The sequence below is a fragment of the Anomaloglossus baeobatrachus genome, chromosome 10 (assembly GCF_048569485.1).
Source record: "Anomaloglossus baeobatrachus isolate aAnoBae1 chromosome 10, aAnoBae1.hap1, whole genome shotgun sequence".
Lineage (NCBI taxonomy): Eukaryota > Metazoa > Chordata > Amphibia > Anura > Aromobatidae > Anomaloglossus > Anomaloglossus baeobatrachus.
In genome coordinates, this window is record NC_134362.1 from 197,386,869 (window position 1) to 197,402,966 (window position 16,098).

The following is a 16,098-nucleotide window of genomic DNA, read 5'->3' on the forward strand; positions in this document are numbered from 1 at the left end:
CCCCGGCGCACCAGAACACCCAGCAACGCTGGAGTGTGTCTGTGCCTGTCTGTACGGGGACACAGAGTACCTGAATGTTGCAGGGCCTTGTCCCTGACGGTACCCAGCTCCGTATCCAGCAGGATCTCCGGGTCTGTGGATGGAGCCCGGCCTCAGAGCCTGGAGGCCGGTAAGATCCCACTTCACCAGAGCCCTCAGGGGGATGGGGAAGGAAAACAGCATGTGGGCTCCAGCCTCCGTACACGCAATGGGTACCTCAACCTTAACAAACACCGCCAACAAGAGTGGGGTGAGAAAGGAGCATGCTGGGGGCCCTAGTATGGGCCCTCTTTTCTTCCATCCGATATAGTCAGCAGCTACTGCTGACTAAACAGTGGAGCTATGCGTGGATGTCTGACCTCCTTCGCACAAAGCTTGAAAACTGAGCAGCCCGTGATCCCACGGGGGGTGTATAGCCAGAAGGGGAGGGGCCTTACACTTTTTAGTGTAATGCTTTGTGTGGCCTCCGGAGGCAGTAGCTATACACCCAATCGTCTGGGTCTCCCAATGGCGCGCCGAAGAAAATTATAAACTGGTTTAAAGTAAATTCAATCCGAAGGAATATCGGAGAACTGAAACCATTCAACATGAACAACATGTGTACACAAAAAAACAGGGGCGGGTGCTGGGTCTCCCAATTGGAGCTAGAAGAAAAGGAATTTACGGTAAGTAAACAAAATTCCCTTCTTCTTTGTCGCTCCATTGGGAGACCCAGACAATTGGGACGTCCAAAAGCAGTCCCTGGGTGGGTAAATAATACCTCATAATAGAGCCGTAACGGCTCCGTCCTACAGGTGGGCAACCGCCGCCTGAAGGACTCGCCTACCTAGGCTGGCATCCGCCGAAGCATAGGTATGCACCTGATAGTGTTTCGTGAAAGTGTGCAGGCTCGACCAGGTAGCCGCCTGACACACCTGCTGAGCCGTAGCCTGGTGCCGCAAAGCTCAGGACGCACCCACGGCTCTGGTAGAATGGGCCTTCAGCCCTGAGGGAACCGGAAGCCCAGCTGAACGGTAAGCTTCGAGAATTGGTTCCTTGATCCACCGAGCCAGGGTTGATTTGGAAGCCTGTGACCCTTTACGCTGGCCAGCGACAAGGACAAAGAGTGCATCCGAGCGGCGCAGGGGCGCCGTACGAGAAATGTAGAGTCTGAGTGCTCTCACCAGATCTAACAAGTGCAAATCCTTTTCACATTGGTGAATTGGATGAGGGCAAAAAGAGGGTAAGGAGATATCCTGATTGAGATGAAAAGGGGATACCACCTTAGGGAGAAATTCCGGAACCGGACGCAGAACCACCTTGTCCTGGTGAAACACCAGGAAAGGGGCTTTGCATGACAATGCTGCTAGCTCAGACACTCTCCGAAGTGAAGTGACTGCTACTAGGAAAACCACTTTCTGCGAAAGGCGTGCGAGAGAAATATCCCTCATTGGCTCGAACGGTGGTTTCTGAAGAACCATCAGCACCCTGTTCAGATCCCAGGGTTCCAACGGACGTTTGTAAGGAGGGACGATGTGACAAACCCCCTGCAGGAACGTGCGTACCTGTGGAAGTCTGGCTAGGCGCTTCTGAAAAAACACAGAGAGCGCAGAGACTTGTCCCTTAAGGGAGCCAAGCGACAAACCCTTTTCCAATCCGGACTGAAGAAAGGACAGAAAAGTGGGCAAGGCAAATGGCCAGGGAGAAAAACCCTGATCAGAGCAACACGACAGGAATATTTTCCACGTCCTGTGGTAGATCTTGGCGGACGTTGGTTTCCTAGCCTGTCTCATAGTGGCAATGACCTCTTGAGATAACCCTGAAGACGCTAGGATCCAGGACTCAATGGCCACAGTCAGGTTGAGGGCCGCAGAATTCAGATGGAAAAACGGCCCTTGAGACAGCAAGTCTGGTCGGTCTGGTAGTGCCCACGGTTGGCCGACCGTGAGATGCCACAGATCCGGGTACCACGACCTCCTCGGCCAGTCTGGAGCGACGAGGATGGCGCGGCGGCAGTCGGCCCTGATCTTGCGTAACACTCTGGGCAACAGTGCCAGCGGAGGAAACACATAAGGGAGTTGAAACTGCGACCAATCCTGAACTAAGGCGTCTGCCGCCAGAGCTCTGTGATCGTGAGAACGTGCTATGAATGCCGTGACCTTGTTGTTGTGCCGTGACGCCATTAGGTCGACGTCCGGCATCCCCCAGCGGCAACAGATCTCCTGAAACACGTCCGGGTGAAGGGACCATTCCCCTGCGTCCATGCCCTGGCGACTGAGAAAGTCCGCTTCCCAGTTTTCCACGCCCGGGATGTGAACTGCGGAGATGGTGGAGGCCGTGGCTTCCACCCACTGCAGAATCCGCCGGACTTCCTGGAAGGCTTGCCGACTGCGTGTGCCGCCTTGGTGGTTGATGTAAGCCACCGCTGTGGAGTTGTCCGACTGAATTCGGATCTGCTTGCCTTCCAGCCACTGCTGGAACGCTTTTAGGGCCAGATACACTGCCCTGATCTCCAGAACATTGATCTGAAGTGATGAATCTTGCCGAGTCCACGTACCCTGAGCCCTGTGGTGGAGAAAAACTGCTCCCCACCCTGACAGACTCGCGTCCGTCGTGACCACCGCCCAGGATGGGGGTAGGAAGGATTTCCCCTTCGATAATGAAGTGGGATGAAGCCACCACCGAAGGGAAGCTTTGGTTGCCTGAGAGAGGGAGACGCTCCTGTCGAGGGACGTCGGCTTCCTGTCCCATTTGCGTAGGATGTCCCATTGAAGAGGACGCAGGTGAAACTGCGCGAAAGGGACTGCCTCCATTGCTGCCACCATCTTCCCCAGGAAGTGCATGAGGCGCCTCAAGGGGTGAGACTGACCCTGAAGGAGAGATTGCACCCCTGTCTGTAGTGACCGCTGCTTGTTCAGCGGAAGCTTCACTATCGCTGAGAGGGTATGAAACACCATGCCAAGATATGTCAGCGATTGGGCCGGTGTCAGATTTGACTTTGGAAAATTGATGATCCACCCGAAACTCTGGAGAGTCTCCAGAGTAGCGGTGAGGCTGTGCTGGCCTGCCTCTTGAGAGGGAGCCTTGACCAGCAGATCGTCTAAGTAAGGGATCACCGAGTGACCCTGAGAGTGGAGGACTGCTACTACTGCAGCCATGACCTTGGTGAAAACTCGTGGGGCTGTCGCCAGGCCGAACGGCAGTGCCACGAACTGAAGGTGTTCGTCTCCTATGGCGAAGCGCAGGAAGCGCTGATGCTCTGGAGCAATCGGTACGTGGAGATAAGCATCTTTGATATCGATCGATGCAAGGAAATCTCCTTGGGACATTGAGGCGATGACGGAGCGGAGGGATTCCATCCGGAACCGCCTGGTCTTTACGTGTTTGTTGAGCAGTTTTAGGTCCAGGACAGGACGGAAAGACCCGTCCTTCTTTGGAACCACAAACAGGTTGGAGTAAAAACCGTGACCCTGTTGCTGAAGAGGAACGGGGACCACCACTCCTTCTGCCTTCAGAGTGCCCAGCGCCTGCAGAAGAGCATCGGCTCGCTCGGGAGGCGGAGATGTTCTGAAAAATCGAGTCGGAGGACGAGAGCTGAACTCTATCCTGTAACCGTGAGACAGGATGTCTCTCACCCAACGGTCTTGAAAAGCGGGAGAGCCTGCCACCGACCGAGGATGCGGTGTGAGGAGGCCGTAAGTCATGAGGAAGCCGCCTTGGTAGCGGCACCTCCTGCGGTCTTTTTAGGGCGTGACTTAGACCGCCATGGATCGGAGTTCCTCTGATCCTTCTGAGGCCTTTTGTACGAGGAGAATTGGGACCTGCCCGCACCCCGAAAGGACCGAAACCTCGACTGTCCCCTCCTCTGTTGGGGTAATTTTGGTTTGGCCTGGGGTAAGGATGTTTCCTTTCCCTTGGATTGTTTGATGATCTCATCCAGCCTCTCACCAAACAAACGGTCGCCAGAAAATGGCAAACCGGTTAAGGACTTATTGGAAGCCGAATCTGCCTTCCATTCCCGTAGCCACAAGGCCCTGCGTATTGCCACCGAATTGTCGGCTGCAACCGCCGTACGGCTCGCAGAGTCCAGGACAGCATTAATAGCGTAGGACGCAAATGCCGACATTTGAGAAGTTATGGACGCCACTTGCGGCGCAGACGTACGTGTGAGTGTGTCAATTTGCGCTTGACCCGCTGAGATAGCTTGGAGTGCCCATACAGCTGCGAATGCTGGAGCAAAAAACGCGCCGATAGCTTCATAGATGGATTTCAACCAGAGCTCCATCTGTCTGTCAGTGGCATCCTTGAGCGAAGCCCCATCTTCAACTGCAACTAAGGATCTAGCCGCCAGTCTGGAGATTGGAGGATCCACCTTGGGACACTGAGTCCAGCCCTTGACCACGTCAGGGGGGGAAGGGATAACGTGTATCCTTAAGGCGCTTGGAAAAACGCTTATCTGGACAAGCTCGGTGTTTCTGGACTGTCTCTCTGAAGTCAGAGTGATCCAGAAACATACTCGTTGTACGCTTGGGAAACCTGAAACGGAATTTCTCCTGCTGAGAGGCTGACTCCTCCGCTGGAGGAGCCGAGGGAGAAATATCCAACATTTGATGTATGGACGCGATAAGATCATTCACTATGGCGTCACCATCAGGAGTATCAAGGTTGAGAGCGGCCTCAGGCTCAGAATCCTGATCAGCTACCTCCGCCTCATCATACAGAGAGTCATCCCTCTGAGACCCTGAACAATGTGATGAGGTCGAGGGGATTTCCCAGCGAGCTCGCTTAGGCGGTCTGGGGCTGCGGTCCGTGTTAGAGACCTCACCCTGGGATCTATGAGACACCCCGGGGGAACATTGTTGTTCCAACTGAGGGGAACCAGGGGGCAGTGATTCCACAGTGCCCATGGTCTGAGATACCGGTCTGGACTGCAAAGCTTCTAGAATCTTAGCCATAGTCTAAGAAAGTCTGTCAGTAAAAACTGCAAACTCCGTCCCTGTCACCTGGACAGTGTTAGCAGGTGGTTCCCCCTGGGCCACCCTTAGCAGAGGCTCTGGCTGAGCAAGTGCCACAGGGGCCGAGCAGTGCACACAATGAGGGTCAGTGGAACCTGCCGGTAGCGAGGTTGTCATGCGGCGCAGGCAGCATAGTAAGCCTGTGTTTTGGCACCCCTGCTTTTTGTGGGCGCCATGCTGTTGTCTCCTATGAGCAACACAACAGGGTATATAGCCAGAAATCAACTGTGCACCATACAGTGTAAGGTATAGCCTGTAAACATATAAACTATAATTACACTTCTGCACCAAGTGGGGCCAGCACCTGAGGTGCTGCTTACCGCCCGCTTAAAGCGGTTGTGTGGCCACCAGAATCCCTGCCTGGGTCCCCCAGAGCTTGTCTCCCCTCTGCAGCGTCCGAGGAGCTGACAGGAATGGCTGCCGGCGTCCTGAGGAGAGGAGGGAGCCGTGGGCGTGACCCAGAAAGTGCGGGAACTGGTGCCCGCACTGTGCACAGTGAGGGGGGTGGAGTATGCAAAGCATGCTCCAGCCCTCAGTGCTGCCGTGCTGTACAGCGTCCCGCCCTTCCCCTGACTGGCAGGGCTGGGGGCGGGAAGAAAAAGAGACTAGGCCCAAAAGCCGGGGACTCGAGTTATAAGCGCGGCCGCCGTATAAGCGCGGTCTGCGCGGAAGTCCCCGGGGCACTAACAGTCCCAGCCGCGCCGCAGTGATAACAATGGCAGCGGCGGTCAGCGCGGTAGTCCCCATACAGTAACACACTCAGCGATGCTGCAGTGTGTAATGGCACAAACGCGGTCAGCGCCGCGGTCCCCGGTGCACTAGCACACCCAGCAATGCTGGAGTGTCGCTGTGCGCAGTCCCCACGGGGACACAGAGTACCTCAAAGTAGCAGGGCCATGTCCCTGAACGATACTCGGCTCCTATCCAGCAGAGTCCTCAGGAGCTGTGGATGGAGCACGGTCTCAGTGCCTGGAGACCGATAGGATCCCACTTCACCCAGAGCCCTAAGGGGGATGGGGAAGGAAAACAGCATATGGGCTCCAGCCTCCGTACCCGCAATGTATACCTCAACCTTAACAACACCGCCGACAAGAGTGGGGTTAGAAGGGAGCATGCTGGGGGCCCTGTTAAGGGCCCTCTTTTCTTCCATCCGACATAGTCAGCAGCTGCTGCTGACTAATCTGTGGAGCTATGCGTGCATGTCTGCCTCCTTCGCACAAAGCAAAAAACAGAGGAGCCCGTGGGAGCACGGGGGGTGTATAGGCAGAAGGGGAGGGGCTTTACACTTTTAGTGTAATACTTTGTGCGGCCTCCGGAGGCATAGCCTATACACCCAATTGTCTGGGTCTCCCCAATGGAGCGACAAAGAAAATAGTTTATGCCTCTACACAATTATCGGTGAAGGAACGGTCAGTAACGCTAAAATTTGTCACCTTGGACCCTGATTGGCGCCGCTTCCTCCGATTTGCCGGTTTCAGCATCTGCATTGGGAGCAGGAGACGAGTCCTCGTCACTTTCTTCATCTGAAGAGAAGGATTTCTCATCAGAAGACTCTGCAATATCGCTTTAAACAATCAATCGGCGGCCTCTTTTCTTCCTCGTCAGGGTCCTGCTCTGTGTGCTCTGATGGTCCCTAGGAAGAAATGTAGATGACAATGAGGATTTATATCTACTAGAAGAGGAATCCCCACCCGAGACCCCTTTCGAAAAGGCCTTGGAAGATCGGAAAGTTTCCATTTTGGCAGACACTTAAAGAGGTTGCAAGGTCTAGTAGTCAGCAGTGGAGCCGGGGATGTCGGCACGCAGGAGCGAGGTCTAGTAGTCAGCAGCGGAGCCGGAGATGTCGGCACGTAGGAGCGAGGTCGAGTAGTCAGCAGCGGAGCCGGAGATGTCGGCACGGAAGAACGAGGTCGAGTAGTCAGCAGCGGAGCCGGGGGATGTCGGCACGTAGGAGCGAGGTCTAGTAGTCAGCAGTGGAACCGAGGATGTCGGCATGCAGGAGCGGAGGTCTAGTAGTCAGCAGTGGAGTTGGGGATGTCGGCAAGTAGGAGCGAGGTCTAGTAGTCAGCAGTGGAGTTGGGGGATGTCGGCAAGTAGGAGCAAGGTCCTAGTAGTCAGCAGCGGAGCCGGAGATGTCGGCACGGAGGAGCGAGGTCGAGTAGTCAGGCAGTGGAGCCGGGGGATGTCGGCACGTAGGAGCGAGGTCGAGTAGTCAGCAGCAGAGCCGGAGATGTCGGCACGGAGGAGCGAGGTTGAGTAGTCAGCAGAGGAGCCAGGGATGTCAGCACGTAGAAGCGAGGTTGAGTAGTCAGCAGAGGAGCCAGGGATGTCAGCACGTAGAAGCGAGGTCTAGTAGTCAGCAGTGGAGCCGGGGATGTCGGCACGGAGGAGCGAGGTCTAGTAGTCAGCAGCAGTGCCGGGGATGTCGGCACGTAGAAGCGAGGTCTAGTAGTCAGCAGTGGAGCCAGGGATGTCGGCACGTAGGAGCGAGGTCTAGTAGTCAGCAGCAGTGGCGGGGATGTCGGCACGTAGGAGCGAGGTCTAGTAGTCAGCAGTGGAGCCGGGGATGTCGGCACGTAGAAGCGAGGTCTAGTAGTCAGCAGTGGAGCCAGGGATGTCGGCACGTAGGAGCGAGGTCTAGTAGTCAGCAGCAGTGGCGGGGATGCACGTAGGAGCGAGGTCTAGTAGTCAGCAGTGGAGCCGGGGATGTCGGCACGTAGAAGCGAGGTCTAGTAGTCAGCAGTGGAGCCAGGGATGTCGGCACGTAGGAGCGAGGTCTAGTAGTCAGCAGCAGTGGCGGGGATGTCGGCACGTAGGAGCGAGGTCTAGTAGTCAGCAGCAGTGCCGGGGATGTCGGCACGTAGGAGCGAGGTCTAGTAGTCAGCAGCAGTGCCAGGGATGTCGGCACGTAGAAGCGAGGTCGAGTAGTCAGCAGTGGAGCCGGGGATGTCGGCACGTAGAAGCGAGGTCTAGTAGTCAGCAGTGGAGCCGGGGATGTCGGCACGTAGAAGCGAGGTCTAGTAGTCAGCAGTGGAGCCAGGGATGTCGGCACGTAGGAGCGAGGTCTAGTAGTCAGCAGTGGAGGTGGGGATGTCGGCACGTAGGAGCGAGGTCTAGTAGTCAGCAGTGGAGCCAGGGATGTCGGCACATAGGAGCAAGGTCTAGTGGTCAACAGCTACAGACATACCTGGGCTGACACAACGGCAGTTGATGTAGACGGAGAATCTTTTGGTTTTGTGTTGGTTTCTTCTTTTATTCCTTCACTCTACCACGCTCTAGACTTAGAATCTCGCTGACCGAGTCTTTCTTCTTTCTTCGGGAGCGGACATATCCCACCGGATGACTTCTTCGATTCTGAAATGTATGAATCCATCAAAACAAATAAGCACCTGCAGAAAGTTGAGTGCTGCAGAACTAAATCACATGCACATTTTAATTTCTTCCGACCTATTTAAAATTGTTAAGAAAAATAAAGCAAATTTTGGGGGTGACCGGTCTTAAAAACAAAAAACAAAAAAAAAAAGTAGAAGACTTACTGTTTCCAGACATCAGCTGAGGCTTCTCCGCTCCGGCCGAGGTTACACTGTTAGCGGGGGGTTGTGTTTCCGGAACAGTTAGAAAATTGAAGACTGAGAACTTGTCCCTTTTGATTTTTGGAAGCCAATAATGGTTGACCTGGAAATGAACATATTAAAACCTAGATAAATCTCCTAATATTTAGATCAGTCTGATCCCATCCGTGGATATCGACTTAGTTATTGGTGATCACAGCAATATGTGGCCTGTAGGTGGCACTAGAGAGTTTTCTTCATTTTTGAGGAGAGCTAGTTTGCATACTTTTTCCCAGGAAGCATTACCTGGAAGATTTCCAACACCGGCTGAATTTCCACTTTTTTTTTTTATATATATACACACACCGTATTTTTCGGTATATAAAGACGCACACCCAAAATTCACAGCAAAAAGGGAGGGGGGGGGGGAAGGGAGAAATGGGGTCCGTCTTATAATCCAGTGGGGCTCCAAAGTAATGGCGCCCAGAGTCAGCACGTGCGCAGACTGAGTGCTCAGCTCAATAACAGGTCGAGATCTCATCTGCGCATGTGACACCTCTGGGCGCCATTTTCCTTAAGTCCACTGCTGGGAGATCAATGGGCCAGAGGCGGCGTGTGAGCAGATGAGATGTTGAGCAGAGAGCTCCATCTGCGCACATGCCAGCTCTGGGTGCCATTATTTGAAGTCCTCACCATCAGCCCCTCAGCACCAGACCAGCTGCCGCAGCCCCAGCCATCTCAGCCCCCCCCACAGCCGCCACAGACCCAGCACCATCCGCCGCCACGGCACCAGCACCATCCGCCGCCACGGCACCAGCACCATCCGCCGCCACGGGACAGCACCATCCACCGCCACGGGACCAGCACCATCCACCGCCACGGCACCAGCACCATCCACCGCCACAGCACCAGCACCATCCACCGCCACAGCACCAGCACCATCCACCGCCACAGCACCAGCACCATCCACCGCCACAGCACCAGCACCATCCACCGCCACAGCACCAGCACCATCCACCGCCACAGCACCAGCACCATCCACCGCCACAGCACCAGCACCATCCACCGCCACAGCACCAGCACCATCCACCGCCACAGCACCAGCACCATCCACCGCCACAGCACCAGCACCATCCACCGCCACAGCACCAGCACCATCCACCGCCACAGCACCATCCACCGCCACAGCACCAGCACCATCCACCGCCACAGCACCAGCACCATCCACCACACAATGCACCATCCGCCGCGGACTACGCACAACCGCAGCAACACCATCCGCCACAGACTCTGCACAGCCGCAGCAGCATTCCCCGGCCTCCTGTGACCACATCTCCACCACCACCGGTCAGCTACAGTCAGATTATAAGACGCATCCCTCACTTTCCTCCAAATTTTTGGGAGGAAAAGTGCGTCTTATAATCCAAAAAATACGGTAATCTTGTTTTTTACTTTTTCAAACTTGCAATAATATCTCCTGGAATCCTTGTCTATTACACTGGTGTAATATGTGAATTGGATATATGTTTTAAATCTATATACAATGTGACTTTTGGGCGGTGGCTATCTATATGATGTGTTGATCATGCCCCAGAAGAAGATGGTGACAGCGAAACCCAGTGTCTTTTTTTGTTTTTTTATCAGCTTGCGATTAAATTTTAATGTTTAAAGTGCTTTTTTAATGATGACAGAGTATTTATAATTAAAGGCTTGCTACTTTGCATTACTGGTCCACACAATCCGTGCCCCAGAGGAGGACAGAACAGATTGGATAAGTCTAAAAGGGAGTCCATTATTCCTATTGACCGGACGGACAGACAAGTCGGGGCCTGCAGACGCTGTATGAATGACATTCCCCTGCAGCTTACCCTGGATAAGGATCGGGGATATTAAACCGTTTGCACAGCAGTTTGTCGGGGTGCCACTCGTATTTATCCCTCGTCAGTTTTCCAAACATTTTCATTTTCACCGCTGAGGCCTTGTCGTTTACGTCGCTCTGTAAGAGACATGAGGAGGATGATAGTAGTTGAGGATTGCGGATTAATAGACAAGATTAAGGTTAGTATACATCCTCTATTGCTTATATATACCTGGTTAGCTCCATGGGAATTATTAAAGGGGTATTCTAATATCTTAAAGGGGTTATTACTTCTTTTGCACATTTATGATATATCTAATATGAAAGTTGCCAAAAATAGTAATTGAAATAAAAACCACGCACCTCCTCATCCCTCGGGACTTCAACGGTGTCTGTATCGTCCTCATATTTACCCCTGGTGAACCGAGAGGAGAGATGGGAGTTGGTGGGCTTATACAGCATGGCAGATCGCATGAATTCCTCTCGCTCACGGGATCGCTCCCATTCGGTCATGTTGGCATCGAGGCAGCTGTCCAGGGCATCTGCAACAAGAAAGAAATTGTAAACACGGATGCAATGAAGGGAATTTTGTTACTTACCGTAAATTCCTTTTCTTCTAGCTCCTATTGGGAGACCCAGACGATTGGGGTGTATAGCACTGCCTCCGGAGGCCACACAAAGCAATTACACTAAAAAGTGTAAGGCCCTCCCCTTCTGGCTATACACCCCCAGTGGGATCACTGGCTCACCAGTTTTAGTGCAAAAGCAAGAAGGAGGAAAGCCAATAACTGGTTTAAACAAATTCACTCCGAAGTAACCTCGGAAAACTGAAAACCGTTCAACATGAACAACATGTGTACCCGAAAAACAACCAAAAATCCCGAAGGACAACAGGGCGGGTGCTGGGTCTCCCAATAGGAGCTAGAAGAAAAGGAATTTACGGTAAGTAACAAAATTCCCTTCTTCTTCGGCGCTCCATTGGGAGACCCAGACGATTGGGACGTCCAAAAGCTGTCCCTGGGTGGGTAAAGAATACCTCATGTTAAAGCTGCAAGACAGCCCTCCCCTACGGGGAGGCAACTGCCGCCTGCAGGACTCTTCTACCTAGGCTGGCGTCCGCCGAAGCATAGTATGCACCTGATAATGTTTGGTGAAAGTGTGCAGACTCGACCAGGTAGCTGCCTGGCATACCTGCTGAGCCGTAGCCTGGTGTCGCAATGCCCAGGACGCACCCACGGCTCTGGTAGAATGGGCCTTCAGCCCTGATGGAACCGGAAGCCCAGCAGAACGGTAGGCTTGAAGAATTGGTTCTTTGATCCATCGAGCCAGGGTGGCTTTGGAAGCCTGCGACCCTTTGCGCTTGCCCAGCGACAAGGACAAAGAGTGCATCCGAGCGGCGCAGGGGCGCCGTGCGGGAAATGTAGATTCTGAGTGCTCTCACCAGATCTAACAAATGTAAATCCTTCTCATACCGATGAACTGCATGAGGACAAAACGAAGGCAAAGAGATATCCTGATTAAGATGAAAAGAGGATACCACCTTCGGGAGAAACTCCTGAATGGGTCGCAGCACTACCTTGTCCTGGTGGAAGACCAGGAAGGGAGCCTTGCATGATAGCGCTGCCAGCTCAGACACTCTCCGAAGAGATGTGATCGCTACCAGAAAAACCACTTTCTGTGATAGTCTAGAAAGTGAAACCTCCCTCAGAGGCTCGAAGGGCGGCTTCTGGAGGGCAACTAGTACCCTATTCAGATCCCATGGATCTAACGGCCGCTTGTACGGGGGTACGATATGGCAAACCCCCTGTAGGAACGTGCGCACCTTAGGAAGGCGTGCCAAACGCCTCTGAAAAAAGACGGATAGCGCCGAGACTGACCTTTAAGGGAGCCGAGCGACAAACCTTTTTCTAACCCAGATTGCAGGAAAGAAAGAAAGGTAGACAATGCAAATGGCAGGGAGACACTCCCTGAGCAGAGCACCAGGATAAGAATATCCTCCACGTTCTGTGGTAGATCTTAGCGGACGTGGGCTTCCTAGCCTGTCTCATGGTGGCAACGACCCCTTGGGATAATCCTGAAGACGCTAGGATCCAGGACTCAATGGCCACACAGTCAGGTTCAGGGCCGCAGAATTCCGATGGAAAAACGGCCCTTGGGACAGTAAGTCTGGTCGGTCTGGTAGTGCCCACGGTTGGCCGACCGTGAGCTGCCACAGATCCGGATACCACGCCCTCCTCGGCCAGTCTGGAGCGACGAGTATGACGCGGCTGCAATCGGATCTGATCTTGCGTAGCACTCTGGGCAAGAGTGCCAGAGGTGGAAACACATAAGGGAGCCGGAACTGCGACCAATCTTGCACTAGGGCGTCTGCCGCCAGCGCTCTTTGATCGCGAGACCGTGTCATGAAGGTTGGGACCTTGTTGTTGTGCCAGGACGCCATGAGGTCGACGTCCGGCCTTCCCCATCGGCGACAGATTTCCTGAAACGCGTCTGGGTGAAGGGACCATTCCCCTGCGTCCATGCCCTGGCGACTGAGGAAGTCTGCTTCCCAGTTTTCTACGCCGGGGATGTGAACTGCGGATATGGTGGAGGCCGTGGCTTCCACCCACATCAGAATCCGCCGGACTTCCTGAAGGCTTGCCGACTGCGTGTCCCCCCTTGGTGGTTGATGTATGCCACCGCTGTGGAGTTGTCCGACTGAATTCGGATCTGCCTTCCTTCCAGCCACTGCTGGAAGGCTAGTAGGGCAAGATACACTGCTCTGATTTCCAGAACATTGATCTGAAGGGTTGGACTCCTGCTGAGTCCACGTACCCTGAGCCCTGTGGTGGAGGAAAAACTGCTCCCCACCCTGACAGACTCGCGTCTGTCGTGACCACCGCCCAAGACGGTGGTAGGAAGGATCTTCCCTGTGATAATGAGGTGGGAAGAAGCCACCACTGCAGAGAGTCCTTGGCCGTCTGGGAAAGGGAGACTTTCCTGTCCAGGGATTTTGACTTCCCGTCCCATTGGCGGAGAATGTCCAATTGAAGTGGGCGCAGATGAAACTGCGCAAACGAACCGCCTCCATTGCCGCACCATCTTCCCGAGGAAGTGCATGAGGCGTCTTAAGGAGTGCGACTGATCTTGAAGGAGAGCCTGCACCCCAGTCTGTAGAGACCGCTGCTTGTCCAGCGGAAGCTTCACTATCGCTGAGAGAGTATGAAACTCCATGCCAAGATACGTTAGTGACTGGGTCGGTGACAGATTTGACTTTGAGAAGTTGATGATCCACCCCGAACGTCTGGAGAGTCTCCAGTGCAACAGTCAAGCTGAGTTGGCATGCTCTTGAGAGGGTGCCTTTACCAGTAGATCGTCCAAGTAAGGGATCACAGAGTGTCCCTGAGAGTGCAAGACTGCTACCACTGCCGCCATGATATTGGTGAACACCCGTGGGGCTGTCGCGAGACCAAATGGCAGAGCTACGACTGAAGATGGTCGTCTCCTATCACGAAGCGTAGAAAGCGTTGGTGCTCTGTAGCAATCGGCACGTGGAGATAAGCATCCTTGATGTCTATTGATGCTAGGAAATCTCCTTGAGACATTGAGGCAATGACTGAGCGGAGGGGATTCCATCCGGAACCGCCTGGCGTTCACATGCTTGTTGAGCAGTTTTAGGTCCAGAACAGGACGGAATGAGCCGTCCTTTTTTGGCACCACAAAGAGATTGGAGTAAAAACCTTGACCTTGTTCCTGAAGAGGAACAGGGACCACCACTCCATCTGCTCTTAGAGAAGTCACCGCCTGCAGAAGGGCATCTGCTCGGTCGGGATGTGGGGAAGTTCTGAAGAACCGAGGCGGAGGCCGAGAACTGAACTCTATCCTGTACCCGTGAGACAAAATGTCTGTTACCCACCGGTCTTTGACCTGTGGCAGCCAAATGTCGCAAAAGCGGGAGAGCCTGCCACCGACCGAGGATGCGGAGGGAGGCGGCCGAAAGTCATGAGGCAGCCGCCTTGGAAGCGGTACCTCCGGTTGCTTTCTTGGGGCGTGACTGAGCCCGCCAGGAATCAGAGCTCCTTTGCTCTTTCTGAGTCCCTTTGGACGAGGAGAATTGGGGCTTGCCCGAGCCTCGAAAGGACCGAAACTTTGACTGCCACTTCCTCTGTGGAGGTTTGCTTGATCTGGGCTGGGGTAAGGAGGAGTCCTTACCTTTGGACTGTTTAATGATTTCCGCCAATTGCTCACCAAACAGTCTGTCTCCAGATAATGGCAAGCTGGTTAAACATTTTTTAGAAGCAGAATCTGCTTTCCATTCCTTTAACCACAAGGCCCTGCGCAAAACTACAGAGTTGGCGGATGCCATTGAGGTACGGCTCGTAGAGTCCAGTACCGCATTGATAGCGTAGGTCGCAAACGCAGACATTTGCGTAGTTAGGGACGCCACTTGCGGCACTGCTGGACGTATGAGAGAGTCCACCTGTGCCAGACCAGCTGAAATAGCTTGGAGCGCCCACACGGCCGCGAATGCTGGAGCAAACGACGCGCCGATAGCTTCATAGACAGATTTCAACCAAAGGTCCATCTGTCTGTCATTGGCATCTTTAAGTGAAGCCCCATCCTCCACTGCAACTATGGATCTAGCTGCAAGCCTGGATATTGGAGGGTCCACTTTTGGACACTGGTCCAGCGTTTGACCACGTCAGGGGGAAAAGGATAACGTGTATCCTTAAGGCGTTTAGAAAAACGCTTGTCCGGATAAGTATTGTGTTTCTGGATGGATTCTCTGAAGTCAGAGTGGTCCAGAAAAGTACTCAATTTACGCTTGGGATACAGGAAATGGAATTTCTCCTGCTGTGCAGCTGCCTCCTCTGCAGAAGGGGCTGGGGAGAAATATCCAACAGCCTATTGATGGCCGCTATAAGGTCATTTACCATGGCGTCACCATCTGGCGTATCCAAATTGAGTGCGGCGTCAGGACAAGACTCCTGATCACCCACCTCTGAACCATCATATAGGGACCCTTCTCGCTGAGACCCTGATCCGCGTGATGACGTGGAGGGTCTCTCCCAGCGAGCTCGCTTAGGCGGACTGGGACTGTCATCGGAGTCAGAGCCCTCAGCCTGTGATGCCTGGGACCCCCTTGAAGTACGGATTAGTTCCAACTGAGGGGGACCGGGGAACATAGACACAGCGGTGTCCATGGTCTGAGCAACTGGCCTGGACTGCAAGGTCTCCAGGATTTTTGTCATAGTCACAGACATTTTATCAGCAAAGACTGCAAATTCTGTCCCCGTCACCGGGGCAGGGTTCACAGGCGTCTCTGCCTGGGCTACCACCACCATAGGCTCTGGCTGACGAAGTGCCACTGGGACTGAACATTGCACACAATGAGAGTCGGTGGAGCCTGCTGGTAGATTAGCCCCACATGCTGTACAAGCCGTGTATACAGCCCGTGCCTTGGCACCCTTGCGTTTTGCGGATGACATGCTGTTGTCTCCTCAAAGCAATATAGGGTGTACAGCCAAGAAGCGACCGTACAGTGCAGTATATAAATATATCTGGTACAGCGAAAAATATAACACTGTGGCACTAGTGGGGCCGCACGTATGTGCTGCTTACCGCCCGCTTAGCGCGGGTGTGTGGTCGCCAGAAACCCCTAGCCTGGGTCCCCCAG

General features: G+C 53.9%; 1 protein-coding gene across 1 annotated transcript in view; it reads right to left on the bottom strand.

Moving 5' to 3' along the window:
- The window catches only part of GPATCH1 (G-patch domain containing 1), a 178,120-nt gene that overhangs the window by 50,993 nt on the left and 111,029 nt on the right, over positions 1-16,098 (bottom strand). Inside the window, 9 exon segments of the mRNA XM_075326109.1 lie at positions 6,467-6,594; positions 6,596-6,666; positions 8,221-8,300; positions 8,303-8,344; positions 8,347-8,376; positions 8,570-8,692; positions 8,695-8,708; positions 10,453-10,580; positions 10,806-10,984. Coding sequence (XP_075182224.1) covers positions 6,467-6,594; positions 6,596-6,666; positions 8,221-8,300; positions 8,303-8,344; positions 8,347-8,376; positions 8,570-8,692; positions 8,695-8,708; positions 10,453-10,580; positions 10,806-10,984 — 795 coding nt within the window.